We start from the raw sequence: 17,720 nt of genomic DNA on the forward strand, positions 1-17,720 counted from the left end.
GATTAAAAATTTCGAGAATTAGACAAACACATACATGTATTAGATTGTTCAAAGCATATGCATTTACTCATGAAAAAAAAGAAGAAAATTTTACTCAACCATGAGTGAACTAGACATGAGAGAGCTAATCACTTTACTCAACAAAGAGCTCACCCAACAAATGCATCAACATGGAGAATGAAGTATATAGAATTGGAGGTGCACTACCATCAGGAGCGGGATGATTGGAGATAGACTAACTAGAGTAGTAGGTGAGATCACCCGCTTCTTCCAGCAGGACTTTGAGACTTAGAAAGTCAATATGATTGGCTTGAAGAGCATGAATGCCCTTAATTTGATCATAAGGCAGTAGGAGAGATCACTTACTCCTTTGTTTTAATTTTTAGCACAATATTTTTTTAAATGAAAAGACATAAATATCTTTAATTTGATTTTTAATTAGCTTAGGCTAGTAGATGTTGCATCATTTAAGTGTGGAAGAAAAAAATAAAAACATTGATGGACAAAAAATATATATTGATTGAAAATTTTGAGAATTAGACAAACACATACATGCATTAGATTGTTTAAAGTATATGCATTTACTCCAAAAAAAAAAGAAAAAAATTTGTACATAATCATTAAAAAAACCTTGAAAAAAGGTTAAATAGTGCCCCAAAGAAAGTTTTAGTATTTGATGCATGTGTGATATAATTTGAGAAAATATATTTGTATGGGTGTATGTGAGAAGTGAATCATGGATAATTAGCATAGAAATTAGAATTGAGTAAGTTGTTGTAGGTTAGGTGAAAGTTTAAATTAATTAAATGTTCAATTTTTAGTTCATTTAACTAAATTCATCCTCACGTTACCCAAATTTGATTATAACTCATTAAAGTTCTTATAATATTTTTATGCAAGTATTAAATCTTATTTTTATTAATGCTAATCGTTTACTAATTCAATTAGTAAGTTGGTTAAAATTTGTGGATTAAGATTAATTAAGTCTGATTGACTTTCTTCAATTTATAGAAGTTAACGAATTGGATTAATTCTTTATAATTATTATGTTTTTTGTTAGTTACAAGAATAATGATCTTTAACCCTCAACTCTTGTCAATATCTTTTTAGCATTTGAATTTAATTTCTTTTACTATTAATTATCTTAATTATTCTTAGTTTGATTTTTTTTACCATTTAGATATTGCATTTCTCTTTAATTTCTTTTTATTTAAATTTCTGCCAATTTCAATTAAATTCCAAATGTTTTTCATTGTCAATAATTGAATATTCAATTGTGATTTTAAGAGAAAATAATTCCGACTAAACTTCTGATTATTGATTTAAAATTTTATAATATTTTAAATTAAACTTTAAGAATGTTAAATTCCGAATTAAAATTACAGCGAATCTATATTTTTAAATTTATAAATTTTATAAATCGATCTTTAGCGCTCTTGACAGTTATAAACATCTTAGGCTTCGGTAAACTTAGTTGAATTTTATCAAAGGAATTTATTGACAAACTTTTTCAGTCGACTTGGCAGTTTGTAAAATAAGTTATTGATGACTTAATCATTTGTAAAACCTTCTGCAACAATTAATATTCTAGTAACAAGAACTTACGTATTTATATAACCACTTTCTCTGTATTTATTTCTACTAATAACAAAAATTGAGAAGGTTTAGTGAAACATTTTTTATTCCCAAAATTCCTTCATCTTTTGTTTCATAAAGTTACGTTTTGCAAAATTTCTAACATTTGAGGTTAACTTTTTTAGTCAGAATATAAAATATTTGTCATTTTAATTAATTCTATATCTATTATTTTTCAATTAATACAATAGTAAATCAATAAGTAGATTTAGTATACTACTATTGTATAATATTTTATAGATCAATAAACAAATAAAGGATAAAGGAGCTTACCAATATCTAGGAGAAAAGAAATTATAAAATATAAAGTAAGCCACCACAAAGCCATAAAGTGCCCTGAGAAATCATTAACAAGAATTTTAAATCACAACTAAGATATAAGACATTAAATGATAAGCAGCGCAATACATTTTTCCGCCACCTTAGATTGCATGTTATGTAGAGCAACTAGTCCCACATTTCTCCCAATATGGTATTTGATAAATTGTGCTGCTAATTCACGTGGACTCCATGTCTCCATTATTCCACTTCTCAGTTCTCACGGACCAAACCAAATTAAAGTCCTATGATCCACGAATTTCATTTTGATAAAAATTCCTAAACGCTGCTACTGTCTTCGAAGGAATCTAAATATAAAAATATACTGAAACGTCACATTAAGAGTAGGTTGGGCAAAGTTTTTTAGCTAGTTACGGAAAGATCAGTGTTTGTGTTTGAAAGATAATTTTTTAAAGTTTGTTCCATAAATTAAATTGAAAATAATTAGTTTATTATTAAACGCTGTCTATTAAATAAGTAATATTATACTCTTTATTACTTAAACAAATTTTAACTCTTTATTTATTATATTTTATAATAATAATTTAGATTTAGAATTTAGATTTATAATTTAGAATTTACCATTTAGGATTCAGAGTTTAATATTTAAAGTTTAAGCTTTAGGAGTTAAGATGGAGAGTTTAGGAATTAGGATTTAGACTTTAGAATTAAAAGAATATTCTTTACTTTTTTTACTATTTTTTACTTTCTCTGACTTTGAAAATTATCTTTTTAGGTGTTTTTATTTTCACGTTGTAGTAACAACTAAGATTTTTTCGATCAGTTAGAACCGGTGGAACTTGAACCCAAAATTTTTAGGTGGGAAGGAAGAAACTATCCCATTTAATCTATAGTTCTTTGGCCTTCTTAAGTGCTTTTAAAAACACTCCAAATTCTTAAAAATTAAAAACACAATTATATGATATTTTTTATTTATCAAACATAAAACGAGATGTTTGTATTTGTGAAAAATATAAATATTCTTTCAAAAAAAAATTTACCAAATTAGATCTCTGGAAAGAAAAAAAAAGGAAGAAATACTTTTCATAGAGTTTCTCTACACATCAAGCATTTTTGTCAACCAATTTCAACAAAATTAATCCAAACCCAACAAAAATTACATACACAAGATGTGTATTCACGCACATCTTCTTCTTTACCTTCCTTCTTTTTATGCACGTTCTTTTTCTCGTCTTTTTTCTATTACCGTTGTTATTGCTGTTGTCTTTTTTATTTATTTCTTCTCCTCCTTTTCTTTGTAGTGTTATTCTAACATTTTTTAGTTTATTTTGTGTTTGATTTTTTTTATTCTTTTTAAAAGAGTGAAAAAATGAGAATATAAAATAAGAAGACAAAGAAAAAAAGAAGAAGATAATAAAAATGGTGAAGAAAAGGTCAAGAAGAGGAAAAATGTAAAAAAATTCTTTTCTTGTTTTTGTTTTTGAATTATTGTGTAGAATTTATCAAAAAATAGCATCAAAACTTTTTAAACTTGAAACAGAAAAATTCTAAATTTTGATACCGAAATTTCTTAATGGCAATATAGAAAATTCCTTAACTAATTGAAAATTTTTAAAATAGCACCAAAATTTTTTAAAATAGCGCCGTCCTAATAACATATTTTTTTCTTCTTCTACTTCTATTTTTTCATATTTTATCTTTTTTTCTTCTTTTTCATGTTTTTCTTCTTTTTCATGTTTTGTTGTTGATATTAAAATTTTTTTTGTATCTTCTTATATTTTATTTTAAAAATAAAAAATTTTATCTAACAAATTTATTTTAAAGTTAAATTGTATACTTTTAAATCATAAACAACAAGCTTTTTATAATATGACATGAAAAGCAATTCAAATTTTGAGTTTATCTTTTATATTTTATATAACAAATTTTAGTATCATTTTAATTTATTTTTATGTTTTATATAAAAAAAATTTGTATTATTATTATCAGATTTTATATGAAAAAAATTAGTGTTGTTATCTTTATCGTTATTGTCGTCATCTATCATTATCATCATATTTCTTTTATGTTCTATTTTTTTCTTCTTTTGTAAAATTTTGATGAGAAATATACAAACAAATAAACAAATAAAGAAGATAAATAAAAACAAAAAAAAATAGAAGAAGAAGAAAATATTGTCAATGATGATGACGAAGGAAGAAGAAGAGAAAGAAGAGAAAGAAAAAAAGAGCAAAAAAATTAAACAAGAAATGATAAAAAAAAAGGAAGAAAAAAAAAAGGAAAAAAATAAATAAAGAAGAAAAAAGCATGTATGTATTGACTTAACTAAATTTGGTTACGTAAAAAGTTTTGTTATTTAAAATTATTGTTTTTATAAAATTAAAAATATATAGATTTTGGTCTGATATTGTTGATAATAAAAAAGGAGGAAGAAAAAGAGGAAACATTAAATGAAAAAAATAAATAAATAAAAAGAAGGTAAAAGATAAAAAAGGAAGAAAACAAACAAAGAAAAAAAAACGTGTATATATCATTACTTATTTTAACTTAGTTACATAAAAAATTTAGTTATCTAGAATTACTATTTTTATAAAATTAAAGAATCTACGAGTTTTGATCTGATATTGCTTTTTCTTTAGGTAGATTATCCGAATACTATTTTCATTATTATTAGTAAATGTAAGTTATCCATATAGCTATAGAAATTTTTTAACTTTAAATTTATCCAAAAATAAAAAAAATCTCATTTAATTATTATAGAGAAAATGTATGTTAGGGATCAATATATTTTATTATTTTTAGTTAACATTTTAAGTTACTATTTTATTTTTATACTATTAAAATTTATTAGAGTTTAAAAGTCAATTTTTAATATTCAGAGTTGGTTAAGTATTAATTAAATATGATAAATTTTATTGATTATTAGTATTAGAGTAATATTTATTTTAGTCTCCAAAAATACATGTGCAAAGTATTCTGTTTCCTGTAAAATTTGATAAAAATCAAAATAATCTTAGTACACATATAACAAATGTTAGTTAAATGAACATAAAAAAAATGTTAGTTAAATGATTACATACAGAAATTAAAATTATTCATACGTACACGTATACTAAAAGACCAAATTTAACATAAACCTTACAAAATTTATATAGATATGTATGTACTAATTCAATTTACCAGTAGAGTTGATAAATACAAATTATAAATGACTCGTATATGTCTAAATAGTAAATACTTCCTGTCTTCCTTACATTGCATGGTAATTAAAGTGAATTGAAAATATTTAAAAAAAAAATAGTTGAATGGTAATGGCCGTTGAGGATAATAAGTGTCAACAGCTCCTCACCGGCAAGCATTTAATACACCAAATCTTTTTCTATTTTATGAAAAAAATTATAAAAAATAAAGGGAATTTACAACCTGCAACCTCCCAAACCCCAAATATTTATATTCATGCTTTCCTTCCCTCATGTTATACCTTCTCCCTTCCCATCATCCACCCCCACATTTATTTTATGTACTCTTTCCTAACCCAAACATGTACATATAAAATCTTGCATACTCTTTATGATATCTAAGAAAGGAAACTTTTTTTGAGGTTACAACTTTGTAAACTATTATTATTACGTGCTTACGTGACTGGTTATTCAAAAGATCCCTTTTTTTGTGCGCTAGCTATTGAAATATATAGAGCGAGTGATAGAGATTAGAGATATATACCTACAATATGGTTGGTATTTTCTCATTGGTTACAGGGAGGCCTGGACCAAGTGGTTTTGGATCTGCATCAACTGCAGAACAAGTTACCGAAGGAATTGATGCTAGTAATCTTACTTGTATTATTACAGGTCAGTATTTTTTTTTTTTTTTACAGTTTTAGAAATTTATTTATTTTATTTTCACTTTGCGTTTTTTAGGACTATTTTTTATACGATAAGGTGCAAATATAGTGTTTGTTCTTTGATGTTCATTTTCCTCTTTTCTCCTTTGGTTTATGTCAAAATCCTGCATATATTATATATGTATGATTCTTTCATGATATTATTTTTTAATTTCTTTTTATTTATTATTCTCATCATCATTTTGTATATCTCAAAATTAAAAATAATGTACAAGGTTCTTTTTTTTAATGGTCATATATGTATATGTCTGTTGTGATAATATTATTAAAATTTAGTGGAGGAGTTTTTCATATGAAAGTTCCTATATGAGTATGCATTCTTAGCTTGAGAGAAAGAGTTGATAAAACTATTTTTGTTTATGGGACTTGGTAAATGATCATAAGGCACAAGAAAGGGAACATGGTGGTCACACTTTTCTAGTTTTCTTTAGTACCTTGCTTTAGGAGAAATTTCCACATTCTCTGAACATCGTTGTTTGTTCTCATCATTTGACGTCTACGGCTTTGGATTTGTTTAAGTAAGGGGGAACACTAATGGTCCACAAATTCAGGCAATGGTATATATCTAACAATAAGTTTTTCTTCCTAAAATACAAACTAATAAAATATAATTGCATTTTTGAAACATTTGTATTTTCATTTTTTGATACTGCTCTTCTTTTTAATATTATTTTCAGAAACTATCAACTCCTTTTTATCCTATTTTCTATTTTTAATTTTTTTTTAGAAAATAACAGTAAAAAATATTTGTTACCATATTATAAAAATTTAAATACAGAAAAAAAATAAAACATAAAAACATGATTAAAAAAAACAGATTTTTAAAGTAAGGGTCTATTTCATTTACATTTTAATTTTCCATTTCAAATTTTATTTTCGGTTTTTATTTTATAAAAAATAGAAACAAAAATAAAATTTTATTATTTTTATTATTTTTTACAAAATTTTAAAAATATTTATTGTTTTAAATAAAATAAATCAACACAAATTTCGACAATCAAGATGGGCTTCAAACATAAAACAGCTATCAAAGCGAAACAAAAAGACAGACGTTAAACCTATACGGCTATACCACACCACACTAAATGCATGCCTGTGCAACACCTCCAATATAATGAATGGAATGACTAGATCTAATGCTTTATAAGTGTCAGTCACCCCTTTTCTCTCAGTTAATTTTTAAAATTGAATAACTTATTATTTTAGGGTTGTCAAAATAGATTAAGTTTATTGGATCAGTTGATTTACTTATTTAAATGATAAATTTTATTTTTAAACTTAAGTTCGTTTAAATTTTGGACTAAATTCGATTAATTTAAAAAAATGACAGTAAAATGAATTAATTCGTAGATTAAATAATCGGTTTGTTTATTTTTTTATATTATTCTTAAAAATTTGTATTTTTAGTCAATATTTTCTTTAATTTAACATAAAAATTTGATCTATCAATTAAAAAAATTATTTGTTTAGAATTTTTAACTTAAAAATGATATTTTTATGAAAATATTTTTTTACAAAATAAAATAAAAAAAATAAATAGATCAGTTTGTTTAACCCATCGAATTAATTATAAATGGTATGAACTAAAAAATAATAGACTATAAATAAAACAGGTTTAAAGAGATTAACTCATTTAACTCGCAGATTTTTAAATGAATAGGGCCTAAATAAATTGGGTTAATCCCTTTGACCGTCCTAACATAATATAATATAATTATATTAAATATATATTAAAATTAATTATTAATGTAAAATATATATTAAATATTAGATGTATATTAAAATTAATTATTATTATAAAATATATATTAAATTATATATTTATACATATATATAATAATTAATTTTAATATATAATTAATAATTTTAAATATTCTATTAGATTCTGTTTGATCTAATGTTATTAGTCCATCTATCTATAAATATTTACGTTTTACTTTTACACGATCATTTAAAAAAAATACTTATTTAAAATAATATAATGTGATAAAGAATGATTTTATCCACTCAATTCTATTATTTTTCCGGCAATGCACAACTCTTTTTCATAAGAATTATCCCAAAATAAAACACCTCTAGGCTAAAACAAATTAAAGAAAATTGAATAATTATGTATTTAAAATTTACATAATTATAAGAGATAACTTTTTAAAACAAAGAAGATAATTAACACCATCTAGATTTATAAATAGAACAAATATTCTAAAAACTTATAAAATGGTATTATAAAGCAGAGAAAGTAACGAACTTTTGCTACAAAGACTCTATTTACTGCATATGACCAACTAATTCATGCATTAACATTTTTCCGTCGTCTGAACATGCAGTCATCAAGTTTCAATAATGCAAGAACCTGGACTTAAGTGTGGGGCAGGGTACTAGTCTTACCTACTTACATGAGAAAGGCCAATCAAGCCATTATAAAAATCTTGTAGACAGCATAAAATAATATACAAGTAAAAGCTTTTATGCGAAGTAACAAAATTTCTTTGGCCTCCAAACATAAACCTAGATCTGTATATAATCACATAGCTAGAGATCCATGATGTTTATTGTACTCCAATTATGATTTCTTGTTTAGAAGATTTAATTTTTAGGCCTCAATTATTAATATTCCCTTGAAGCATAGTTGAGTAATTAATATTACTATCTACCAAGGCATGCCAATCCATAAGTTGCATTTGGCTATAAGTATAGTGGTTACATTGAATATAAAGTAATAATTTAATTTTGTAAATGCATTTATGTAACATCACTTCAGCAATAACCATAGTTTATATTAAAATTGAATTATTTTATTAGTTTTTATAATTTTATTAAATTTTTACTTAAATTTTTATTTTTTTAGTTAAATTTTTATATTACTTTTAATTTTATAATTAGGTTATTTTTATATTAAAAAAATCAAAATTAACAAAATATTTTTTTTAAAAATATGTAATCAAAGATTTAATTAAATTTTTAATTATAAATAATTTTAATTTACAAAAAAATATTTAATTAATTTTAATATTTTTTATACTAAAAATGATCTATTTACAAAATTAAAAATAGTAGAAATTCAATTAAAAGATATAAAAATTTAATTATAAGTTTAATAAAACTATTAGACTATCAGAATAATTAAACGTTATATTATCAGTGAAAATGGCCATCAAAAACGGATTATAAACATTTGTATCAAAATTAAATTATATTGATAATCGTTAAAAAGTGTAATTAAAATTAGATTTAGAGTTAGATTTGACATTCTATCTAATAGTAAAAAAATCTCAAAAATACTATTTGTATATTAAAATTAGTCATTAAAATTAATTATTAATGTATTTATATATAAATACATATGAAATTTAATTTATTTTCAATGTATATTTATATTCTAACATGTATTTTATACTAATAACTAACTTTGAGACCGATTTTAATTTACACTTAACATTATTCAAAGAATCTTTGAACGAATGCAGGAGGAGCGAGCGGTATAGGATTGGAGACGGCGCGAGTGCTAGCACTTCGAAAGGCCCATGTCATCATCGCGGCGAGGAACATGGAGTCCGCAAAGGAAGCAAAACAACTCATATTACACCAAAATGAGTCTGCTAGAGTGGAAATAATGAAACTTGACCTTACCTCTGTCAATTCTGTTAGATCTTTTGCAGAAAATTTCCTCGCTCGTGATCTTCCCCTCAACATCTTAATGTTTTTTCCTTAACCCTTTCCTACACTCTCACTTTTCTCACTTCGATTCGGTGCTTGTTCGGTTTAAATTCCTTAAAAAGATTGCAAGAATTTGGCATCATTCATTAGTTTTGTTAGTTGTCTCTAACAAAATTATTGGACAAAGCCAAATTTTTCAACCTTTTTCCTTCGTCGGAAAGAATTGAGAACCAATAATTAGGACTAATGTAAATAGACCTATGGTTTTCAGAAACAATGCTGGAGTCATGTTCTGCCCCTACCAGTGTTCAGAGGATGGGATTGAGATGCAGTTCGCAACAAACCATCTTGGTAATAATTAATAGCCGATAAATGTTTTTTTTTAATTATAGTAATCAACGAATTAATATATAAAAAATTTGACATTATTTTGTTACAAATTTGCAAGTCTAATTGCTAGTCTCTTAACAGGGCATTTCCTCTTAACAAATCTTCTTCTTGAGAAAATGAAACAAAGCGCAAAAGCAAGTGGAATTGAAGGAAGGATTATAAATCTGTCATCAATTGCTCATACCTATACTTACGAAGAGGGGATTCGATTTGATAACCTTAACGATGAAGCTGGGTATGACTTCATTATTTTACTGCTTTGCTGCATATGCATAGCTTTATTTATTTATTTAACATTATTATAAATATTTCTTTGATTTTTATTTCCAGTTATTCTGACAAGAGGGCTTACGGGCAGTCCAAGCTAGCTAATATATTGCACGCAAATGAACTCTCTCGCCGTTTGAAGGTCATTTAATTTATTACTAAATGCTTCTCTAATTTCTTTATTTTATCTATCTTAGAGACATTACAAACACAGATACAGCATTGGCCTAGTGATAATAAAAGTCCAATCATGTTTGTATACATATTGAAATATAAAATATATATCCACAATAAGTTAAATAATACATAAATTTATACGCAAATACATACTCGTCCGCTTAATTAAGAGTCAGAATTCGAATCTCGCCTTATATATACAACAATTTATTGACTTACGGTAGACCCTTAAATAAAACTTCGAGCTCATATCGGTCATGAGTTGAGAATGAAAATTAAACTTTATGAGATCAATTTGTTCCTCTCTAGCTCAGTGGTAGAGCGGTCGACTGTTAGGTCATAGGTTCGAATCCTACTTGGATCAGTTTGGTTTATTCCAAATTCTTGAATTCGGAATGAAAGGATTGTGTTTGTTTTAACTGTTAAAAGTAAGTAATTCGTTTTTTCTGTTCAAATTAATCCTTAATCTGTCGGGTTAAAGAATATCCTAAACAAAAAAAAAAAACACAAATACATGACGATTGATTTTAGATATCAACATAACATTTTTTATTGAAAAATAAACACTTAATTAATCCTCTAACAAAAAATAATTGTCATAACTTTAGGTAAAAATTGAGTTTTATCTCAATGCACTATATATATATATATATATATATATATATATATATATATATATATATAATTAAAGGAATGAATTTAATTAATTGAATGACATTCTAAAAATATTTTACTAAATAGGTAATTTTTGTAAAGTCTAGTTCAGATAAACTTTGTCCTTCTTTTCCATTTTCACGTTGTTTTTGGCTGCTGGTTCTGAGCATATAATCCATTGAGTTATTATTACCTGTTGCGTCCTGTGGTAGTTGTTTCCTTCTCATGGATCACATTAAAGATACATACATATGATACAGCAACATTGACCACATGACTTCCCATTTTTTTTTTCACTCACTAAGCACTTGTGACAAAGTGGCTTTGGTTTACAGGAAGAAGGTGTGAACATCACAGCCAATTCAGTGCACCCCGGAGTGATAATGACTCCTCTTATGAGACATTCTACTCTACTCATGAGTACGTCATTAATTTCCCTTGTCCATGAACATATACATATTGCGTAGAATTTCATTGTCTAAGATGGTATTTCTAGCTAGGTGTAAAATATTTCAATACATATCTTAAAGTTCTGCCTGTTTTTTTTTTTTTTGTCTCCCTAACATTACCCAAACCAAAAATAGAGAAAAACACAGTTTGATTAAAGTACATAATTATTTCAATACACATCTTAAAAAAGAAGCTGCTAATTCTCGCCCGCAAAATAATTAGTAGTTTACTTAAGTTATTTCTCTATGACAACAGTATAACTTTGTTGCAGATTTTCTGAAGATGTTCACATTTTTCATATGGAAAAGCGTTCCACAGGTAAATTCCAGTGCACTACTTGCCCAAAATAATATAGAGATAACAATAATTTTTTGTTTTCTAAATTAATTAATAATTTTGGTGTTGTGTGCAGGGAGCAGCCACAACATGCTACGTTGCTCTGCATCCAAGCGTGAAAGGTGTGAGTGGGAAGTACTTTCTGGATTGCAATGAATTCCAACCAAGTGCATTTGCCTCAAACGAACTCTTAGGAAGAAAACTCTGGGACTTCAGCAACAAGTTGATCAACTCAATTTCCAAACCTTGATCTACAATAAATAAATAAATAAATCCTATATATAATTAGGTCTCTTCATTTGCCCTACATCGGACAGAACATTGTTGTGTCAAAATTATGATTAATTATTATGCCTATTTGCACTAGAGATGCCCCACTAGTACTGAAGTTATATAAGCTTAATTGTCATAATTAATCCCATGTTTCTCGTACATTACTATTTTTATCTTTGTACCCACAATTTAGAGTTCTTCTGACAAAGAAAAAATCATATTTTTCTATTTTTTAAAAATTCTCAATTAACTTTTTAAAAAATTAAAAGCATTTTTCTAAAATAATACTAAATACGCGTAATATAACTTTTCACAATTTAAAAGTAAAAAAAAATAATAAGAGAAAGTCTAATTATTTAAAAATAAGAGAAAGTTTAGGGGCCACCATTTTTATTAAAATCAGTAAGCACTTAACCAATAAAAAAAATGAGTAATTTCATACTATTGAAATTTTATACCATTAAAATATTAATAATGACTAATTAATAACTACAAATCACAAAATTTACTACCCCCCAACACTCCTCTAAAAATAAAGTGTTAATATTGATAAAAAAGTATTAGTTTATTTTGACATTTTTAGTGTTTTATTATTTTAATTTTTTTTTTTACTGACTTACCTGCTGAATAATTATCGAAAAACATTAATGTTGATCATGCTCCCACAAGCCCAAAGCAAGAACGACGAAAGCAGAAGCAGCAACAACAACCGCCGCAAAGATTGGCGGAACAATGAGATCAATTCTAGACTTGAAGAAAAGCTCAACTGGGAAACAAAGCGTGTCTCCTGGAAAATCCAAAGGGACTCTAATGTTAGTGGACCCTTCAACATTATTATTATGAATAATAGGTTTGATGTTATTATTATTGGTGCACTTTTGGGAGAATGAAGAAGAAGGAGATATGGCAGAGACAAAAGCCACTTCAGGGGACAAAGAAGCCACTGCCACAGTTAAGGTTAGTAGGGTGACCCATGTGGCTGAATAGATTAGTAGTGGTGCCCATGTGCTTATTATTCTTGTCAGCTGCTGCAAACGGATTAGATTACAGAGCCACCAAAGGGACATTATTATTATTATTATTATTATTGTTGTTGTGGGGAATGCACAATATAATGCTAATGGGTTCTAAGAATATATAGGAGGTAGTTGAATTTATATTGCTGGTTGATCGATAAGAGTAGTTAAATGAGGATTTGGACCACCTGCTCTTTTTCCCCATTTTCTATATATGGCAGTGATAGTATATATTTTGTTTTATATGATGTGACACTAAAATCATAATATACTACTAGATTTTTCTGTATATATTTTTTAAATATCGATGAAGTGTTTTAAATTTTAAATCTTGCATCATAATTCTAAAACCTAAACCCTCAGAAAAATAAAATTTAAAAAATATTTTTTTATAAAAAATAAAAATTTTATGTATACACTATTGTACTTAATTATATATAAATATATATTATTTAATTTATTTTTAATGTATATTTTATATTTCAATCTATATTTTATACAGATAACTGATTTAGTGATCAATTTTTAATTTATACTTAACATAATTATAAAAAAGTATAATTGTGAAAAAATATACTAATATTAACTAATTAAAAATTAATTCTCTATACTTATAAGGAAAAAATGTTGAGTAATATATATTAGGCAAAGCTCAAAATCATAGAGATGTAATAACAATGACCATTTAAATCAACTGGAGTTTCGTTATGATTATGTATGTATTTTATGTTACCGGTGCAAATTTTTTTAAATTCAGCAAAACATTGGTTTGTACATTTTAATCTTTAATTTAAATAATTTTTTGGTTGTCTACGATATTCTAAAATTCAACGGGCCAATGACTAATTTATTGTGGATATAAAATTTCATTTAAAAGTTTGCTACATGCATAAAGTGAAATTCAAACATCGGATACTTGCTTAAGCAAACAAATTAACTAATTATTAGACTTACTCAAATTAGTTAGATTGTTTAATTTGAATAGTTATACACTGCAAACAAATTTACTAAATTGCAGGCTTTTTTGGGGTTTGCAGCGACTTTTAACCCACAAAATATGATATGGTGGTTCAGAAAAATGACAGAGTTTGTGTCCTATTATTTAGTTATGGCAGTTTTCATGAAACCGACGCTACTTGAAAAAATTTTGCCACGGTTTATTGCCCCTTGCTAATTTGTGATGATTTTTTGAACATTGAGGTGATTTTCTAACTCTGCTATTTTTCAGTGGTTTTTATTGAAGTTCTTGCAGTTTCAAATCCTAGCAGATTACTCATTTTGCAAACAAATTTGCTGTTTTGTTTTAAAAAGTGTTGATACAGGAACCAATACAAATGATTATAATTTAAAAAAAGTGTTTGTATTCACAAATTAATACTACTAAAAATTAAATAATTATAATGTCTAAAAACTCATAAATAAAAAAGAGAGGATTAAGCCTTATAATATCCTGACACGTTTAAAGAGTTATTAAATGAGTTGGTCGAAATACGTGGAACCGGTGCAAAGAAAATTACTTTTTAATTTGAGGGTTGAGGTTGTTTGTTGAGGTTTTGGTGGGGAATGGGATGCAAATAAGGTAGGGTAGTATACACAGGTCATATATATAATAGGCTAATAGCATTAGCATGAATATGATACTTTGGTGGTGGTTATGCCAAGTGGTAACCAAGTTTAATTTTGCGAGGTGTAGGTTTTCGGTTCGGCTTTTGGTGTAGTACTGCGATTAGTTATTAGTTAGATATCATTAGAGAGCAACTTCATGATGTTATTATTGGTCAACGTGGAAGGAAGCACATGGGTGGTTGGGAAGAGGCAACGACCTCCTTGTTGTAGAACAGGTTAAGTTTTCACATCTAATTATAAGTTGTTAGATATTATGTCAATATGATCAGGTATCAACTTAAATAAATGAGATTTGCAATTAATTTAAGGTAGATAATAGGTTGGCCAATACTTCGACACTAAGTTTTATATATATATATATATATATATATATATATATATATAAAATTATTAGAATTTATTATTTTTTATTTTTAGTTAGTTATTAATATTTAAAAATATGAAATAAAGTATGTTATTGAATTATTAGACTAAATGAATTAAACTAAAAAATTAAGTTAATAGTTAAATGATGATAAAATATAATAAATTTTAATAATTTTTAGCATTTTCCACATATATATATATAATACTAAAAATAAATAACATATTTGTAATTGTATTTTATTTAAATATTTTTAGCGAATAAACCTTACAATACATGTTATTTATTCTTATTTTTTTTGTAATCTAGTCGTTTATTCTGTATTAGAGTAGGCATGTACTACCAAAAAAACGCAACTTAACAACGGGAAGATACCTACATAGAAGAAGCAATAGCAGATCTCCCTGACCGTGATTAAGACTTGCAACGACTTGTATCTCCATGGCCAAATTGTTTGGAACTTTGCCATGTTCTTGCTTATATATGACAAAGTTGATATGACCTCTCTCAATTGGCATAGACCCAACATTTATCGTGACAAAATCAAACGCTCTCCACCGCCAAATTTTTCGTGAGGCATGAGCTATCAAAGAATTTGGTGTTTTCCTCCATCTTTTTCAAAAAAAAAATTGTTCAATTTCTATTTTTTTTAAATTTAAACCCTAATCTCATGTAAACTCAATTTCTCCAAATCCCTAGTTTTTTAGCTCCTGCACTTGGCATTTGTTACCTAACATTCAGCCAATCTGTTTCGCTAAATCAATTCCATTTAGGTTTTGAGAACAGTCGCACAATCATTTTGTCGAAGAGCAGGGGATCTAATAACTCCTATCCGTTCTGAATATGCAATTTGAGTGGGATCAGTAAATTCACTGTGGAGTTGCCGAAGAAAGTCACAAAATTTCTGAAATCACGATTCTGCTTGCAATCCCGAATCACAAAGACAAAGACCGGAAGGAATCCTAAGTTGCTCCATTGCACTTCTCTCACCATCATACTATCTAGAGGTAGTGCTCTGAATCTCTGCTCTCTCAAACACTGAAATTTGAGTCTCTTGATTGATTTATATTTTCTCTTTTTCTCTTAATGTTGAAGATGATTGCCTTGTCTGAGGCATGACTCGCAATGGTGCTTTGAGCATCTCTTTTAAAACTATCACTATAATAAATATGGGTTTTAGCAACGTTAAATTTTACAACGCCTTATGTAAGAATCAGAGCAAACGCTTTAATAAAATAATAATTTAATTGTCTGAAATAGGTTCAAAAATATAGAAGTGTTCTTTTTAAAATATAAAGGTGAAATTTGAATTTAATGAATTTTTTTGAGTGGAAAAATGTATCTTTTGTGAAATTTTTTTATAAATATGCGTACCGGTGCTTAAGTCAGCAATACCGGCTCTAGTCTGTCTAGTACCACGTTTTGAGGAAAATAAGATTTTGAAAATTTAATTTATTATTTTTGAAAGACAAAAATATTTTAGAATTGAAAACTGGACATTAATTCTAAAGGTTTTGGTCCAAAGTTGGGCCAAACGAATCTAAAATGCTGACGGGTTAGACCGGGTCCAAATCGGACCCAAGACCCAACATTATACACAACTAATGAGCTTTCAGCTCATTTTCACCCTAAATGGGAGTGTGGGGCGTTGAATAGAGAAGAGAGGAGAAGAAGGTGATGACACTATTCATCTTCTCCTTCATTTGGCCATAACTTGAGATACGGAGTTCCGATTGACGAGCCGTTTGCGGCCACGTGAAGCTCTCATCGAGCTCTTCATTTTTATTTAGCCTTTGCTTATAAGAACTCGTGTCTCATGCTCTAGTTTTCTGCCCTAAATATTTTTGCGTTTTTAGGTTTTGTATTTGAGTAGATTTTGTGATTTTGTTTATTTAAGAGTGATCTAGCATTGGAATATTGTTAGATTTTGTCTCTAATCTCATTGGTTAAGGTAAGTCTCTTCAAATTCTTGTGGTTTGATATTTCGGTTAGTCATAGTGTTGATTATTGATATGTTATATGTGTATAGCTTGATAGTTGGTGATTTTGGTAGTGGTGTTGGTGCTTGAGACTTGTTGATCTTGTTGGAATTAAGCTTTAGGTGTTTGTGCTTTTGGAAAATCGGCTAAGGTATGGTTTTAGTTTTCTTTATGTAATATGTAATGTTTCTGGACATTTAGGCTAGTTGACCTTAAGTAGATAGGATTGAAAGATGGTTGTGTATGATTAATTATATGTGAAATTATATTTGATGATGAAGGGGATGACATGGAGAGTTAGAATGTATGACATATGAAATATGATGAATATATGATAAATATTGATGTTGAATATGATTTTGATGGGTGGTGATTAATATTGACGATGATATTGGGTTTTGAATATTTTGGTTAGTGTTAATATTGAATGGTGGTGGGTGATGCCTATGAGGATTTAAATTAAAAATTGTTAAGGTTGAGATATTGATTTATGAATTGTGGATTTTTGTTGAATTATGGTGGAAAGATTGAGTGAAATGAAGGTTGAGTTAATTGAAGTGTAATGAAATGGTAAAGTGTAGTATGAGGTAGTGTTTTGTGATGGATTAGGTATGTTTTGATTTGGTTTGGTTGTGGAATTTGAAAACTAGAAAACTTTGATATTTTTGTGTAAAACTTGATTTTTGGTGGACTTTGACAGGTGATAACTTGAG

At 26.9% G+C, this 17,720-nt stretch overlaps 2 protein-coding genes across 2 annotated transcripts; one reads left to right on the forward strand and one right to left on the reverse strand.

The window, feature by feature from the left end:
* The first annotated feature begins 5,337 nt into the window (after window positions 1-5,337).
* On the forward strand, window positions 5,338-12,064 carry LOC130962271 (short-chain dehydrogenase TIC 32 B, chloroplastic-like). Its single transcript, XM_057888440.1, has 8 exons — window positions 5,338-5,765; window positions 9,286-9,517; window positions 9,747-9,826; window positions 9,947-10,100; window positions 10,196-10,274; window positions 11,299-11,383; window positions 11,685-11,731; window positions 11,826-12,064. The coding sequence occupies exons 1-8, from the start codon at window positions 5,645-5,647 to the stop codon at window positions 11,997-11,999; spliced, it is 972 nt and encodes a 323-aa protein (XP_057744423.1). The 5' UTR covers window positions 5,338-5,644; the 3' UTR covers window positions 12,000-12,064.
* Window positions 11,420-13,089, reverse strand: LOC130962272 (uncharacterized). Its single transcript, XM_057888441.1, has 2 exons — window positions 12,643-13,089; window positions 11,420-12,000 (listed from the first exon to the last, which is right to left on the reverse strand). Exon 1 carries the CDS (start codon window positions 13,087-13,089, stop codon window positions 12,667-12,669), a length of 423 nt encoding a protein of 140 aa, XP_057744424.1. The 3' UTR covers window positions 11,420-12,000; window positions 12,643-12,666.
* Between the last annotated feature and the right edge of the window lie 4,631 nt (window positions 13,090-17,720).

The sequence above is a fragment of the Arachis stenosperma genome, chromosome 2, assembly GCF_014773155.1.
Source record: "Arachis stenosperma cultivar V10309 chromosome 2, arast.V10309.gnm1.PFL2, whole genome shotgun sequence".
In the NCBI taxonomy this organism is placed as follows: Eukaryota; Viridiplantae; Streptophyta; class Magnoliopsida; order Fabales; family Fabaceae; genus Arachis; species Arachis stenosperma.

Excerpts from the sequence above, each read along its gene's own strand:
- LOC130962271 (XM_057888440.1), top strand. The coding sequence starts at position 5,645 with ATGGTTGGTATTTTCTCATTGGTTACAGGGAGGCCTGGACCAAGTGGT. Across the intron at positions 9,518-9,746 it reads CTTCCCCTCAACATCTTAAT|AAACAATGCTGGAGTCATGT; the intron begins GTTTTTTCCTTA and ends TATGGTTTTCAG. Across the intron at positions 10,275-11,298 it reads AACTCTCTCGCCGTTTGAAG|GAAGAAGGTGTGAACATCAC; the intron begins GTCATTTAATTT and ends TTTGGTTTACAG.
- LOC130962272 (XM_057888441.1), bottom strand. The coding sequence starts at position 13,089 with ATGTCCCTTTGGTGGCTCTGTAATCTAATCCGTTTGCAGCAGCTGACA.